Source organism: Jaculus jaculus, chromosome 7 (assembly GCF_020740685.1).
Source record: "Jaculus jaculus isolate mJacJac1 chromosome 7, mJacJac1.mat.Y.cur, whole genome shotgun sequence".
Taxonomy (NCBI): Eukaryota; Metazoa; Chordata; class Mammalia; order Rodentia; family Dipodidae; genus Jaculus; species Jaculus jaculus.
In genome coordinates this window covers 10,703,241-10,720,258 of record NC_059108.1, presented here as the reverse complement: position 1 = coordinate 10,720,258, position 17,018 = coordinate 10,703,241, and the positions used below count along the sequence as shown (strand labels likewise).

Genomic DNA, 17,018 nt, shown 5'->3' with positions numbered 1-17,018 from the left:
TTTAATTTTGGGCTAGGAGAAGCAACCCTTCATGATAGGTAACACACAAATACAATGCAATCTATTACTTATATTACAAGTAGCTTCAGGCTGGGGAGATGACTCAGTGGTTAAAGATGCTTGCTTGCAAAGCCTGATGGTCCAGTTTCAATTCCCCAGTGCCCAGGTAGAGCCAGATGCACAAAGTGGCGCGTATATCTGGATTTCATTTGCAGGGGCAAGAACCCTGGTGTATCCATTCTTTCTCTGTCTCTCTGTCCTTGCAAACAAATAAAATATTTGTTAAAAGAGAAACCAATCATTCATCAGTCTATCCCTCTTGGAATGTATGTTTAAAATTATTAACTGAGTTGAGTGTGGTGGTACATGCCTGCCAACCCAGCACTTGGGAGGCAGAAGAAGAAAGATTAAAAGTTTGAGACCAGCCAGGCTATTTAGTGAGCTCTAGACTAGACTAAGATACATCAGGAGACCCTGTCTCAAAAGTAAATAAATAAAATAAAAACTCAAAATATTAGCTACAGGAATTAATGTTGTGGATTGGAGAAATCAGGTCAGGCATGGTGGCACTTGACTTTAATCCCAGCACTCTGGAGGCAGAGCTAGTAGGATTGCTATGAGTTCAAGGCCAGCCTGGGACTACAGAGTAAATTCCAGATCAGCCTGGGCTAGAGTGAGACTATACCTTAAAAAAAAAAAAAAAAAAGATTGGAGAAATCAATAAAGTAAGGGGGTAAAAAGAACACATAGAGGATTAGTGGGAAAAAGCTAAGGGTTGGCCAGTGCTAAAGAGAACTCGGAAAGGGCTAGAGGGATGTCCTAGCGGTTAAGGCACTTGCCTGCAATGCCAAAGGACCCAGGTTCAAATCCCCAGAACTCATGTAAGCCAGATGCACAAGGTGGCACATGCATCTGGAATTGGTTTGCAGTGGCTAGAGGCTCTGGCATTCCTGTTCTCTCCCTCCCTCTCTCTCTCTCTCTCTCTCTCTCTCTCTCTTCCTCTGTGACAAATAAATAAATAAAAATATATTTAAAAAGTAGAGATCTAGGAAAGTTCCAGGTTCCTAGGGTGTGTGAGATTCCAACCGTTAGCCCCTCTGTTCATCAGTCTCACCCTCAGCAGTTGGTAGCCTTAGCGTATAGGAGCAGCTTCTGTGTTGGGAACCCTGTTACCTGTGCAGAGACTTCTTTCTTCTGGTGACATGTGACCTTTACTTACTGGCTTTGCCGTGTCCTACAGAATGGGTCAGTAAGCCCATTAGGTATGTGGCTGATAGCAATGGTTGTCTGTCCTCGTAGATATAATATCTTGGTGATACTGAAAACACTAATTTCTAGAAATGAAGTTCTAATAGGAAAGAATAGTTGATGTAAGGAAAATGAAGGTGCTGGAATAAGGTGCTTGTGAATTACAAGCAATATTCATCCCCCAGGTCAAGGCCAACCTGAGCTATTTAGCAAGACTCTGCCACATACAAACAAATGAAAAGGAAGAAAAATAAAAAATAAGGGCTGGGGAGATGGCTCAGCGATTAAAGGTTCCTGCTTACAAAGTCTGCAGGCCTGGGTTCCATTCCCCAGTGCCCAGGTAAAGCCAGATGCACAAAGTGGCATGTGCATCTGAAGTTTGTTTACAGTGGCAAACGGCCCTGTTGTGTCCATACTCTGTGTGTGTGTATTCCTAAATAATTAAATAAGATTGGAATCCAGGTGTGGTGGCACATACCTTCAATCCCAGCACTCAGAAAGCAGAGGTAGGAGGATCACCATGAGTTGGAGGTCATCCTGAGATTACATAATGAATTCCAAGTCAGACTGGGCTCGAGCAAGACCCTACCTTGAGCAAAACCAAAAAGAAAGAAAGAGATAGAGAGAGAGAGAGAGAGAGAGAGAGAGAGGGAGGGAGGGAGGGAGGGAGGGAGGGAGGGAGGGAGGGAGAGGGAGGAAGGGGAATGGTCTTCCATGGATATTTTGCAAGTCAGGCCTTTATGTCACATGCCAAAGAGAGTGACAGATACTCAGTAAATCATTCCTCTTAACAACTGAGCCATTTCTGGTGGAGGAGGAAACACACTGCTTTTTAAGGTCAACTTTTCCTTCCAGAACCTTGCTTCTCAACAAAAATGTATAACATTAATTCCATCCAAGATGAGTTTTTTTTTTTTTTTTTTTTTAAGTGCTGGTAACATCTGAGGAGGGCATAGCTGTGAACTATTTACTGTGTAAATTGTGTAAGTCTTAAAAGAACCCAAAATCAAAAGCACAATTAAGTTAACAGATCCACCCAACAGTCTTAAGTAGGATTAGTCCCCAAACTACATATAACAAAATGAATTCTATTTCAAATTGTTTAATTTGAAAGGAAACCGACCAGACAATAGAAAGTACAGAGGTCAAGAATGGTGTTTAATGAGGCTTAGAAACGGCTACCGCCCGCTTTCAAAAACTCAATTTCCTTGTGATAGGTAACTTTCCTCCTACACAAAGGTCGGGGGTTTGTATATATTATTGCATATTACTTGTATATACTATGACGCATTATCATTACTGCAGAGATATATTCTCAACTTTCCTCTTAGTGACTGAATTCAAAAACATCTCCTTTAGGGCTGGAGAGATGGCTAAGCGGTTAAGCGCTTGCCTGTGAAGCCTAAGGACCCCAGTTCGAGGCTCGGTTCCCCAGGTCCCACGTTAGCCAGATGCACAAGGGGGCGCACGCGTCTGGAGTTCGTTTGCAGTGGCTGGAGGCCCTGGAGCGTGCCCATTCTCTCTCTCTTTGCCTCTTTCTCTGTCTGTCGCTATCAAATAAATAAATAAAAATAACAAAAAAAATCATCTCCTTTATATACAGTGTAAACTCTTCCAGAAGAATATGCTACATAGACTAGACTTGGTAAACTCCACCAAAGGAGGCTGGAGAGTAACAGAGAAACTTATCTATATTCAACCTTCCAATCCCATTTCTTTTCAAATTTTCCTTCTTTCTTCTCCCTCTTTACGTTCTTTTCACTCGATCATTTGGCCGTTTGTGGAGCGCAGAGTCTTGATAAGTAGCTCAGGCTGGCCCTGACCTTGATCCTTCCGCCACCACTTCCTGAGTGCTGGGTTGCAATGATGGGGCCAATTGTCATGCCTGGCAGCAATCTCATCGTCTTCCTCCCCTGTTGTTACCTGCAAAGCAAGCTGGGTTCTCTGGTTACAGTAGATTATAAAACTGAAGCTGCTGAGGAGGGCGTGAAAAGAATCGATGAGGGCTGGAGACATGGCTTAGTGGCTAAGGCACTCATCTATCTGCAAAGCCTCAGGACCTGAGTTCGATTCCTCAGTACCCTCGTAAAGCTAGATGCACAAGGTGGCACATGAGTCTGGAGTTTGTCTAGCATGGGTATTCTCTCCCTCTATCTGCCTCTTTATTTCTACCTTTCTTTCATTTTCTTTCTTTCCCTCTCTCTCTCAAATAAGTAAATAAAAAATATTAAAAGAATAGATGAAGCTTTGCGTTGGCTATACTAATGTTTTTGCATTTTTCTTGCATGCATAGCTCAGTGTTCAGATACAAGTTTGTCTGTCTGCCTGTTTGCCAGCTTGGGTTCTTAAAAGGCATTGTTTGGATTCTGAATTAAAATTTAAACATGGGGCTGGAGAGATGGCTCAGCAGTTAAGGCACTTGCCTGCAAAGCCTAAGTAAGGACCCAAATTTGATTTCCCACTTTGTTTACAGAGGCTAGAGGCCCTGGCATGCTCATTCTCTCTGTCTCCTTTTTCTTTCCCTTTGCTTGCAAATAATAAATCTTTTTAAAGAATATTTTTTAAAAAGTAAGAAGAGATTAATCATCCTAGTTCAAGATGCTTTTGACCAGAAGTATTTCTTTTCTTTTTTAAAAAATATTATTTATTAAAGAGAGAGAAAGAGAGAGAGAGAGATAATGGGTGTGCCAGGGCTTCCAGCCACTGCAAAAAAACAAAAACAACTCTAGACATATGCTCCACCTTGTACATCTGGCTTACATGAGTGCTGGGGAATCAAACTTGGGTCTTTAGGCTTCACGGGCAAGCTCCTTAACCACTAAGCCATCTCTCCAGCCCAAGGGACCAGAAGTATTACTGATTATGGATTTTTTTCCAGGTTTGAAAAAAATTTCTAAAAAATCTTGAACATAATGCAGTTTTATGGTTCCTTAAGGGCAGCATAACATTTCAGTTCCACGGTGTATTTCTTTCTGTCCAGGTAGAATCTATGGATCTAAAGAGTCTGTGTGCCATGTGGCAGTTATGAGCAGTGACCGAATATACCAGAAAGGTTGTAATTCCTGGTGATATGCTTCTACCTTCACGTAGCAAGTGCCTATATTGAGCTGATAAAGCATTCCCCAGGTCTTCTCTGTGCTGCCTTCCTTCTGAGAACCCCCACAAGAGTCCCAGAAATTACCTGTGCATGAAGTTCAGAGATCTACTGTCATGATCTCTGCAAGCACCTGGAACCTTGGCATTGAACAGTACTGTGAGCAAAGTACTTGGGAAAACTTTTTGCTCAGGGGCCGGAGAGATGGCTCAGCAGTTAAGGTGGTTGCCTGCAAAGCCTAACAACCGAGTCAACTCCCCTATACCCACAGAAAGCCATATGCACAAAGTTCCGCATGCATCTGGAGTTCATTTGCAGTGGCTGGAGCACCCATTCTCTCCTCCCTCCCTCTCCTTCTCTCCTTCCTTTCTCTCTCTCTCTCTTTCTCTCTCTGCTTGCAAATAAATAAACTTAAAAAAACTTGTTCAAAGATCAAGCATAATCACAATATTATGTAGAATACAGAAACCTTTCCATTTTAACTGGTGGGTGGCGTGCATGCTCCCACACTGATTACTGTTTACTTACGGGGAAGCTGCCTTTGGCAGAAATGAAACTTGTAATTCTAAATAAATTAGCATTAGCCTTGGGATAGCAGCCCAAGCATGTTATGACTATCAGTACCTCATCTAACAGTGCCGCTCTATCCAAATACCCGTTCAGCTAGAGCATTCTGCTACTGATTCTCGGCGGTGAGAACCGTGACTCCAAACAAAAAGTGAGGGGTGCATCAAAGGACAGGACATGAACAATACCACCTGAAATGAGGTCCACGGGGCCCAGGGTTGCACGTTTAGTTTTGCATATCCTGTAAGGTGACTGACAGAGCACCTCCACCGAGTAGTCAGCCACTGTGTCCCTTTCAAGGTGTTAAGTTTGTGGAAGGTGCACATATTCCGGCCTGAACTAACTTGGGCCTTTCATCTTGAATAATAGCATAACACTGCTTAATGATTATGATCCCTTCTATAAAACATGGTATCGGGGCACAGTTGCCCCCCAGCACTGCTCTAAAGAGTGGCTTTGAAGAACCTAAGCTCAAATAGGGAATGTTTCAAATGGGACAGGCTTCTTGCTATTGATAGGGAATGCAGAAATGTGTTCAAGACAGAACTGACCTCCATGGACGGGAGGGGGATAGTAAAGAGCATTCTGGGGGGTTCACGGCCCCTTTGCGCAGTCAGATGGAGGTCTACGAGTCCTCTCCCCTGAATTCCAGCCATGTGTCATGTCCTGTCAACCACATCTCGACCCTTGCTCCCGGCGGCTCTGGTAACTTCCATGATGTGCAGTGAAATAAGCCGTTGTCAGGCGGTGCTAAGCAGGTGGGTTTGGAACTCCTCCAGTAAAAGACACGCTCATGGGGAGGGAGGGGAGCATTCCGGGGGTGGAAAAAAATAACCCCTTGGTCAGCGTGGGATGTCTCCCGGGCCAATGCAATTAGCTCTGATGTCACATGAAAAGGAGTTGTGCCTGGCTACAGGTCACTGGAAGGGTAGGCTCCTCATGGTAGCTGGTGATGGGCCCCGTGATCAATAAAGGTGCCCTGTTAACCCATGACCCTCCGAGAAGCCAGAGTCGGGCACAAAGCTCCAGGAAACACACTGAAGACGTGCTTCACGCAAAGGCGTCAGCGGGAGGAATGTCGATTTTGCTAGAGGACTGTTTTCCTGGTAAACATTTCAAGCCATGGAGGTGGCTTTTCTCTTGAGTAACTTTCATGGAGATAAAGCGGCAAATGAAAAAAATTCAATGACCCCTATGCATGGAATGAAAGAGTACCAGTTCTTTTTAAACTTAAAAAAAAAATGTTTTTTTTTTTAAGTTTATTTATTTATTTTTTTGAGAGCGACAGACAGAGAGAGAAAGAGGCAAATAGAGAGAGAGAGAATGGGCGCGCCAGGGCTTCCAGCCACTGTAAACAAACTCCAGATACGTGCGCCCCCTTGTGCATCTGGCTAACGTGGGTCCTGAGGAATCGAGCCTTGAACCAGGGTCCTTAGGCTTCATAGGCAAGCGCTTAACCGCTAAGCCATCTCTCCAGCCCAAAGGATTGTTTTTTATTTGCTTGAGAGAGAGTGAGCAAGGCAGGAGCACACCAGGGCCTGTTGCTACTGTCGACAATCCCCAGATACACACGTCGCTTTGCATGTTCGGCTTTACGTGGGTCCTGGGGAATCAAGGCCTGGCTGCCAGACTTTGTAAGCAAATGTCCTTAACCACTGAGCCATCTCTCCAGCCCCTCTGCTCATGTTAGACATTGCTACTTCAACAATATGTTTGTGTCCTAACATGCAAGACCTACTTATGGAGTTTACTGACAATTAAAATATGAATTGTGATGCCAGGCGTGGAGGCACCCTCCTTTCATCCCAGCCCGCAGGAGGCAGAAACAGGATGGCCATGAGTTCGAGGCCACCCTGGTACTATATAGTGAATTCCAAGTCAGCCTGGGCTAGAGTGAGACCCTACCTTGAAAAACCAAAAACCAAAAATAAAATAAAATAGAGTCTGGAGTTTTAATTCAGTGATAGAATGTGTGCTTAGCATGCATGAGGCCCTGGGCTAGATCCCCAACGCCAAAAATAAACTGTTAAATAGGGCCAATTGTTATGGAAGGAAAAACTCATTATTTAAAAATCTTAATTTTGGCCTATTACTTGGGACTTTATATATATATTACATATGTATATTATATATTACATATATATATTATATTACATATGTATATTATATATGTATATATATGACAAATTGAGAGACAGGCAAGTAAAGAGAGAGAGAGAGAGAGAGAGAGAGAGAGAGAGAGAGAATGGATGTGCTAGGGCCTCCAGCCACTGCAAATGAACCCCAGACGCATGTACCATCTTGAGCATCTGGCTTATGTGGGTCCTGAGGAAACGAACCTGGGTCCTTAGGCTTCACACAGGCAAGCGCTTTAAGCACTAAACCATCCCTGCAGCCCTAATGCTTGGGACTGTATGAATTCTTCTGCCACACAAGTTCCCAGAGAGAACCTGAGCCCGCTGGCCTTTGCCCGTGCTGCGCCATGTGATGGTATTCCTTGTCACAGTGCCCCTGTCCCTTCCTTACCCAGGGCACTTGTCTGACACTGTAATTGCAATCAGTGCATTCATTATAATGTCCGCTTCACATCATCTGAAAACACCTGACTAGATGTTCACCAAGGGATTGAGATCAAGATTTAACCTAAGTGCCACAGCGCTATAGGAACTAGTACCTCAACCAGTAAACTTGTTAGCTTCTGGAAATCTGTAACTGTGATCCGCACTTCTTCCCCACCCTGGCCATCAATCAAAAAGATCCTGTGGGAGTCAGTCTAGGGGATGAGCCTTTAATAAGCTACATCTTGAGGAAGAAATCTTTTATTATGAATTGTGTTTAATTAACCTCACACAACCTTGACAGATGGCTCATAGTCTTCAACTTAAGCTTCAGAAACATGATACTTGAGCTATATTTAGATAGAGAAGCCATCTATCATATAGGATCATGTACTATTAAATATATAGTATGCAAAATGTAAACCAGATGTTTCACGTTTGAGGATATATGACGCTTTGAGTTAAACACAAATTGGAAATCAATAACTTTAACATGAAATGAAACAGTAGATTTGTCAGTGTGACCCAGTTTATGAAAAATTCATGTATAAATAGTTAAAACTTAAAGTGATTTAAAAATAGTACTACAGTGAATTTCAAAGGTGGTAATGGAATAGATGGTGAGGTTGCTTTGCTTTATTTTGTTTTTATCTGTATTTATAAAACTTCTACACAAATAGTAATGTTACTAACTATGAAAGAGACATTATTTCTCTAAACTCAGCCTTCTGAAAATTTAAGGTGGAAAACAAGTGTAAAATCTCACATTATGGGGTCAGAGGCAACAGTTCAAAATAGTTCAGCATTCAGGCCTTGTCTGCCAACACTTCAGTTATAAGTTATTAGTTTACTGTTTCTTTTCTTTTCTTCCCCACCCCTCCACCCCCACAGGTAGAGTCTCACTCTAGCCCAGGCTGACCTGGAATTACTATGTAGTTTTAGGGTGGCCTTGAACAGAGAGATCCTCCTACCTCTGCCTCCCAAGTGCTGGGATTAAAGGTGTGCACCTCCACACCTGGCGTAGTTTACTGTTTCTTAAAGAAGAGCTTTGGGCTGGAGAGATGGCTTAGCAGTTAAGCGCTTGCCTGTGAAGCCTAAATACCCCTGTTCGAGGCTCGATTCTCCAGGACCCACATTAGCCAGATGCACAAGGGAGCGCATGTGTCTGGAGTTCGTTTGCAGAGGTTGAAGGCCCTGGTGTGCCCATTCTCTCTCGCTCTCTTTCTCTGCCTCTTTCTCTCTCTCTTCCTCTTTCTCCCTGCCTGTTGCTCTCAAATAAATAAATACAAATAGAACAAAAGAAATAAGAAAAAGAGAAGAACTTCATTGAGATGAAATTCACTTCTGTACAAGACCAGACTGTGACACTCAAAATAAGACTGTAGAGATCAAAATGTTCGGTGTTTAGTTCAGTAGTTTTCATATATTCAGAGTCTCACAGCCACAGTCATTAATTTAAAACATTTTCAGCACCCTCCAAAGAAATTCCATACTCAATTATCAGCCATTCCCCATTCACCCTCCCCAACCATTAATCTCTTTCTGTCGGTTATTTTATTTTATTTTATTTTTTGGGTGGGGGTGGTAAGAATGGCCGGTTAAGACAAGGCTTGTCCATGTAGCCCAGGTTGGCCTGGTAGTCACAAGCTATGTAGCCTAGGCTGACCTCAAACTTGCAATCCCCCTGCTTTCGTCTCCCTGGGTCACAGGCATGCACCACCACGTCAGCATGCCTGGCTTCTATGTTCTGTCTCTATCCCCTTGTATATTTGGGACATTATGTGTAAATGGACTCACACGTCAATGTGCCTTTATCAACTGGCTTCTTAGTTTAATGCTTTTTAAAACTATTTTTATTTATTTATTTGCAGAGAGAGAGAGAGAGAGAGAGAGATGAATTAGTATGGGCCTGTCAAGGACTCTTGCCACTTAACTGCAAATGAAGTCCAGATGGATTTCTTTCCATGGGTACTGGAGAATTGAACCGCGGCCAGCAGGCTTTGCAAGCAAGCACCTTTTATCCATTGAGCCATCTCCCCAGCCATTGCATCTCTTTTTTAAGCAAGAGAAATTTACTTCTTCAAGTTCGCAAGAAGCCTATTTTCCCGGTCTGCGTTGATTGTTTTATTTTAATATTAATTTAATACTCATTTTCCTGATGTAAAGAGATTTCGGTGTACTGATGACAAGGGCTAAACCACTTTCCACAGTCAGAGTTCAAGGCTACTGTGGCATACAGTGGAAAGTCTTGACACCCACCCAGCCTTTCCAATGGGGAATGAGTGTTAGCTTAGTGCTCTCCACCCTTGAAAAGGAAACATCCTGTAGGTTTATTATCTATCTGGATGGGGCAGTGGGACTGCATGGGAGGAGCCACTGAGCTGCCGTGCTGGAAAGATTTTATGGATGTGTGCGTATTTATGCCTCTGCATGGGTGACTCCTGAGATGGAAGGACGATGTGTAGAAATGCTCGGAAAATGCCACCAGAACCTTCATTTCTCAGGTAGACATGGAGCTTATGCTGCCTCAGGGAAATATTTTTTTTATTTTTAATTTATTGTTTACTGGTAAGCAGAAAAAGAGAAAGAGAAAGAGAAAGAGAGAGAGAGAGAGAGAGAGAGAGAGGAGAGGTTGGTTACACCAGGGCCTCTTGCCACTGCAAACAAACTCCAGACACATGTGCCACTTTGTGCATCTGGCTTGACATGGGTGCTGGGTAGTGAGGAACTGAACCAGGTTGTCAGGTTTTGCAAGCAAGTGCCTTTAACCACTGAGCATATTGCCAGCCCAAAGAAATGTTTTAAAACCTAATGTTTTTATTTTTTTTCAAAGCATTAGAGGAATATATATTTCATTTTACTTTTCCTTTCTAGTTTTTCTGGTATAGTCTTTTTTTTTTTCCTATTTGAGACAGGGTCCTGCTGCGTAGCTCAGGCTGGCCTTGAACTCAAGATCTTCCTATCTCAGACTCCCAAATGCTAGGATTAGAGCCAAGCACCTTGATCCCCGGCCCCTGCCAACCCTCACAAGATCCTACTTTCCTGTTGACTGAAGAATAACACATAATAAACTCAAAGTGCCTAGTTACTTAGAAATACAGTTTTCTTATACTTCTTATATTGGCTACTATCATCTAGCTTCACTTCACATGCAAAATTCATGGATGGTTAGTGACATAGGCTATATAGCAAATATTTTTCTCAACACTTTCCCCCTAAACTTTTCACCACCCCCCCTTTTTTTTCTCCAATGTCTTCCTAACCACTCACCCAGTTTGCCTTTGGAATGTGGAGAGGAAGAGGTGGAGCCCAGTCCTTGAGGGACCCTCTGAACACTAACACCTCTCAGCTAGCTGTGGTGTGGGCCTTAGAAGCCGGTGGGGCGCAGGGAATGAGCGCCTCCGTGTGCCCTCGCTCATAGAACTGTGAACCTCATGTCATGAAACAGAGGTGTCGTCCCTGTGTCCTCCGCAAGGGAAAGCTGACCATCTCCACCTAAGCCACAGATAGCTACAAGTAATGCCAGAATTTTCCGCAGGAAGCTTTGCTGGATACTGGCCAGCAGAGGAACAATTGCTCAATTAAATCCCAAGTTCCATGCCATGAAGAAGCTCTGTAACTATTCTGGTCTGGAATTATATTTTTTCTTTTTAAAGGATCCGTGTTATCAACTGCTGGTTGTGGACTTAGGAAACCTACTATTCTTACAAGTCACTGACCTTGAGTGACGGGATGCCTCGGGAACCTCACAAAGATGAGTCAAGTACAAAACTGGTCCCCAATTATCTTAGTGGGTTGACTACGGGTGGGTGTTAGGATAGACCAACCGTATCTACCTGAAACAGTGACCGACTTTAACATAGTCAATGCTCAGCTATTAGTAATTTGATACCAGGACCTATTGCCTATTGAACTTATTTTTTAAACATGTATTCATATAATCAGCAAAATAGTATAAAATACTCATTTAATATCTCCCTTCGCAAGTACATACTTAGCAAAATAGGCCCTGACAGAAGTTGAGGGAAGCTCTCTTCTGCTGTTGGGAGGCCTCGTGGGCATCTGGCACACAGAGGGCCGCAAGCCAGCTCCTCACGCAGCACAGCATTGACCCCCCCCACACACCCCCTGCCTGGACGCAGAGCATGGCATTTTAGTCCTACTCAAGAGGATGTTGAAGAGCAGAAAAAAATTAAGCACTTAACATGGAAAAGGAAGCTTCAAACAGTGTACAACTTTTTTTAAAAAATATTACATTATTATATTTATTAAGGGAAGTACAGAGCCAAGGAAAGGTGCCCACGTGGCTGGAGATCCCATGTGGAGGGCCTGGACAAAATCATGAGAGTTGGAGAGATGGCTTAACCGTTAAGCACTTGCCTGTGAAGCCTAAGGACCCCGGTTTGAGGCTCGATTCTCCGGTACCCACGTAAGCCAGATGCACAAGGTGGTGCGTGCACTTGGAGTTCGTTTGCAGTGGCCGGAGGCCCTAGCGCTTCCTCTCTTTCTCTCTCTCTGTCTCTCTCTCTCTCTCAAATAAAAATAGCTGGGTGTGGTGGCACACACCTTTAATCCCAGCACTAGGGAGGCAGAGGTAAGAGGATCACCATGAGTTTGAGGCCACCCTGAGATTCCATAGTGAATTCTGGGCTAGAGTGAGACCCTACCTCGAAAAAAACCAAAAACAAAACAAAATATAATAATAATAAATAAAAATAAAACAAAATTTTAAAAAATGGAAAAAAGAGAAAGAAAAGAAAGTTCAAGAAGGTCCTGCCATGTGGGGAGCTGGAGGGGGTAAAGAGCCCATGTGGAGAGTAAGGGCTAGGGGTCCCTCCCCTCTGTTCAATCTGGCTGGGTCTGGGCCACAGCTGGGGCCAGAGCCCAGCTGAGGGAAAAACTAACCCTCAGCTGGAAGTTCCGAAGTGGTCAGAGGCAGTGTACAACTTTTAACTGAGTCCAGTTTTCTTTAATATTATTTGTTTGCAAGGAGAAAGAGAGAGAGAGAGAGAAAGAGAGGGGTGCACCAGGGCTTCTAGCCACTGCAAACAAACTCCAGATGCCTGCACCACTTCGTGCATCTGGCTTTACTGGGGTACTGGGGAACTGAATCCTGGTCATTAGGCATTGCAGGCATGTGCCTTAACTGCTGAGCCATCTCTTTAGCCCTGAGTCCAGTTTTCTTTGAGACACTGGGACCCATGAGAAAACACTGGTGTACATGGCTGGGTGTGCCCATAGGATCTGCTGTCTCACAGATCTGTGACCTTTGGGTCAGGAGGACATAGTGAACCATCTCAAGCTCCTCCCTTGATGTTTCACTGTGTAAACCCATTTTTCAAGTAAAACTGTTCCCTAGGGTGACAAATATGTAAGTACCCAAGACTGTTTCCTTGTCCTCCAATTTCTGTTCTTTCCTGGACATGACTACTCCTGGCTCCCTCTTGTTGGCTTCTTCCTGGCATTGCCTCTGTCTCTACAGGAAGAAGAGGAGGAGGAGGAAGAGGGAGAGAACAGGGGGAGGGCGAGGGAGAGGAAGCAGGAAGTCCTTGACGCTCTTTTGACAGCTCCCAAGAACCATGTGACTTGGAGAGTCAAAAATGGGATGGCGGCCGGGCGTGGTGACGCACGCCTTTAATCCCAGCACTCGGGAGGCAGAAGTGGGAGGATCGCCGTGAGTTCGAGGCCACCCTGAGAGACTATATAGTGAATTCCAGGTCAGCCTGGACTACGGTGAGACTCTACCTTGAAAAACCAAAAAGAAAAAAAAAAAAAAAAAAGATGTCAGAAATCCAAGAGCTTCCAGTCCAATCTCTTCCTTCACAGATGAGGGAACTAGTGCTCACGTAACTGGTCCCTAGGATGGGACCATTGTCACAGCCTGTGAAGATGCCGAGATCATAAAGCACTGTCATTCTCACATACTTTGCCCCGCAAGGGTCCCCTGAGATGTGCTTCTCCGATGTCACGTGAGAGTAATTCCTTTACTCTGTCACTAGCGACGGAGGTCCGAGGTTATGCAAGACCAACCCAGTAACTTCTACAACCGACTGCTTGATCTTTCTTGATCTAAAATTAGTTTTCGGCGTAAGGAAAGTCATTCAGAAAGGAAAATGACTAGCTCGCAATATTGCACATCTAATAAACGAGTTCCATCTAGAGCCCACAGCCAGGCCTGGCGGCTCACGCCTGTAACCCCAGCACTCCCAGAAGCTGAGGCAGCAGAATCACTGAGACTTCAAGGCTACTCTGGTCTTCATACTAGTAGGTTCTAGGCCAGCCTGGGATAGTGAGACCCTGGCTCAAAAAGAGAGGTATAGGGCTGGAGAGATGGCTTAGCGGGTAAGTGCTTGCCTGTGAAGCCTAAGGACCCCGGTTCGAGGCTCGAATCCCCAGGTCCCACGTTAGCCAGATGCACAAGGGGGCGCACGCGTCTGGAGTTCGTTTGCAGAGGCTGGAAGCCCTGGCGCGCCCATTCTCTCTCTCTCTCCCTCTGTCTTTCTCTCTGTCTCTCTCGCTCTCAAATAAATAAATGAAAAAAAAAAAAAGAGAGAGAGGTATATAGAGAAAAACAGAAAGAAAAACTTAAATTCAATGTATCTTTGCATATGTAAGTAAGTTAAAAATATTTTGAGTAGCCAGGCTTGGTGGCGCACGCCTTTAATCCCAGCACTCAGGAGGCTGAGGTAGGAGGATCACTGTGAGTTTGAGGCCAGCCTGAGACTACATAGTGAATTCCACAGGTCAGTCTAGGCTAGAGTGAGAACCTACCTCACAAAACTAAAAAAAAAAAAAAAAAAAATTTTACTAAAAAATAGCTTTACAGGCTGGAGAGATGTCTCAGCAACTAAAGACACTTGCTTGCAAAGACTGATGGCCTGAGTTCGATTCTCCAGTGCCCATGTAAAGCCAGATGCACAAAGTGGCACAAGCATCTGGAATTTGCAGTGGCAAGAGTCTGTGGCATAGCTATTCTCTCTCTTACTCTCTCTCTGTGCAAATAAATAATAAAAGATATTTTCTAAATAGTTTTAATAAAAGATGACAAGGCATATGCAAATAACACATTTAAAATGTTTTCTTTTCTAGGGTATAGTTCGGGTTCGAAGCTCAAAGGTCCTGAGCTGAGTTTAAAGGGCACACAGCATGTCATGCAAGCAGGCCAGACGCTGTATCTCAAGTGCAGGTAAGTCACTGTGTTGGTTTGGGTACGATACTCTGCTTGCCTTTCTCAAGGCAAAAACATGCATTGCCTGACTGAGCAGGAAGGTGGCTCCCGAATCCAGCTTCACGTGGAGGGCGGGTCCCACGGAGGGGAGGGCATTCTTTACTCACCAGGGAAGTGGGGCGAAGATGTCTGAGCATGCTCGCATCTTTGTTCTGAGCGCTGTTGAGGGAGATGACTGCACTCGGGAGAGGACTTGAGAGTACGGCTTCCCAGTGAAATGTTCGCCTGGGACCCGGTGCTACCCCTGGTCCCCGCCTTGACTGTGTCCCCGTTTTCTCATCTGCCCTGACAGGGGAGATGCAGCCCACTCGTGGTCCCTGCCTAAATCCGTGAGTAAAGAGACCAAAAAGCTGAGCATCAGCAGCTCGGCGTGTGGAAGGAACAGCAAACAGTTCTGCAGCACGTTGACCTTGAACATGGCACAGGCAAACCACACTGGCTTCTACACCTGCAGATACCTGCCCAAAACTACTTCAAAGAAGAAGCAGACGGAGTCCACAATCTACATATTTATTAGTGGTAAGATCTGCCAACTTTCCACCTTTTCTTCCTTTGCAGTGGGTCGTAGATCTGTCGCGGTCTAGCGGGAAGCCAGCATTCCTAGTGACTTTGGAAGAAACGGACCAAGAAAGAAATCCCACCCTAATAGCAAAAAAGTTACAGAACATATTTTGATGATTTCTGGAGTGTGAATTTCAACCACAATTTTCAAGACCCAGTCAGGGAATTAACTATATGCTGCCTGTGGGGAAAGACTCTTGTCTGCCTAGTTCACCGCCGTGCCCACGACACAGTAAATAAAGTGGCTGAGGAGGGGTTGGATGAAAAGACTATAATTCTACTTTTTTGTTATTGAGAAGCCTGAAACTGGGTACAAAATGATGGTTCTTTAACACAGTTGCATTTTCTTATGCGCTAAAGTTGCAAATTTTTTTTCAGGCATATATAGTCCAATGGCATTTGTTTTTCCATGTTTGGCATGTTTGAGACCCTGGGTTCAACATTCAAAAAACATTTACACACACACACACACACACACACAGTGCTTTCTGTACTAAATTAATAAGTGTCATGTTGCCATTGTTTCTTCAGCATTACAATGTTGGTTCCTCTTGACTCTGGTACATTCTCTCATATACATTAAACAAGTACTGTGATACGTGCTGACACATAATGCCGCATGGTGAGAAGGATAGAAGGTAAACAAGGACTACGTTGTGGTCATAGTCTGGGGTACTGCTTTTCCTATCCTTGGAGAATGAACAAATGAAGTGACATTCAAAGGAAAGGAATGCAAAACCCTTGAGGACGTATGTACTGGCAGAGGTAGGAGGATCGCTGTGTGTTTGAGGCCACCCTGAGACCACATAGTAAAATCCAGATCACCCTGAGCTAGAGCAAGATTCTACCTAAAAAAATAAAATAAAATAAAAAAATAAAAACAACAAAAACCAAAAACAATGCTGTTCAGCTGTTTTCCCATTTAACTCCTGTTCTGTTCTGTTTCATGAGCACATGGAACCAGCAAGTAGGGAGCACTCAGTCCACTCCATTGCCTGGTAGACCTATACGTCAGAGCAGACTTGGCACACAACCGTTACTTCAGGTGTCAAATCAATTGTTAATTAAAATCACAAGGGCAAGGTGCGGGTGGGTTTGATTACTTTTATCTGCAATATACTTCTGCATGCTGCCTGCTCCCTTTCAGAATTCACCTGATGAATAAATAAACCAGTTAACAAATGTCATGTGAAGTGCTATGTTAGACTTGATATTTAGGGGGCTGGAGAGATGGCTTAGTGGTTAAGGCGCTTGCCTGTGAAGCCCAAGGGCCCAGATACAATTCTGCAGTCCCCGTATAAGCCCAGAGGCACAAGGTGGCGCATGTGTCTGGAGTTCATTTGCAGTGGCTAGAGGTCTTAGCATACCTATTCTCTCCCTCTCTCTCGCTGTCTGTCTCTCTCCTTCTCTCTTTCTCATTCTCAAATAATAAATAAAGATAATCATAAAAATTGATATTAAGGAAAAGCTTCAGATGCAGCTGGAGAGAGTGTCAGGACCAGTAGTGGATATAAGTTATGGGCTGGCTGGGGAAGCAGTGGCCACTTTACCACGGATTTATCACAGCTACTCTTCTGTAACAGGCACATGAAGATACAAGTTCAAACGCACCATTTATTCGGCATTAGGAAATTGTCTGTTTTAAGGGTTGTTCTAGAAGAAGGAATTGTGAAAGGTGTTTCATAAGCTGTAATTGTGGAACACATGAATATTATTCATCAAATATGAGCTCTGTGAGTATTATATTAGGTGGCTGGAACAT

The 17,018-nt window shown here is 44.1% G+C and overlaps 1 protein-coding gene across 2 annotated transcripts in view; it reads left to right on the top strand.

Moving 5' to 3' along the window:
- The window catches only part of Flt1 (fms related receptor tyrosine kinase 1), a 207,716-nt gene that overhangs the window by 14,683 nt on the left and 176,015 nt on the right, over positions 1 to 17,018 (top strand). For both annotated transcript variants that reach the window (XM_045153903.1, XM_045153904.1), the window contains exons 2-3: positions 14,557 to 14,653; positions 14,988 to 15,214. In XM_045153903.1, the coding sequence (XP_045009838.1) occupies positions 14,557 to 14,653; positions 14,988 to 15,214 (324 nt within the window). The remainder of the gene's footprint in view (positions 1 to 14,556; positions 14,654 to 14,987; positions 15,215 to 17,018) is intronic.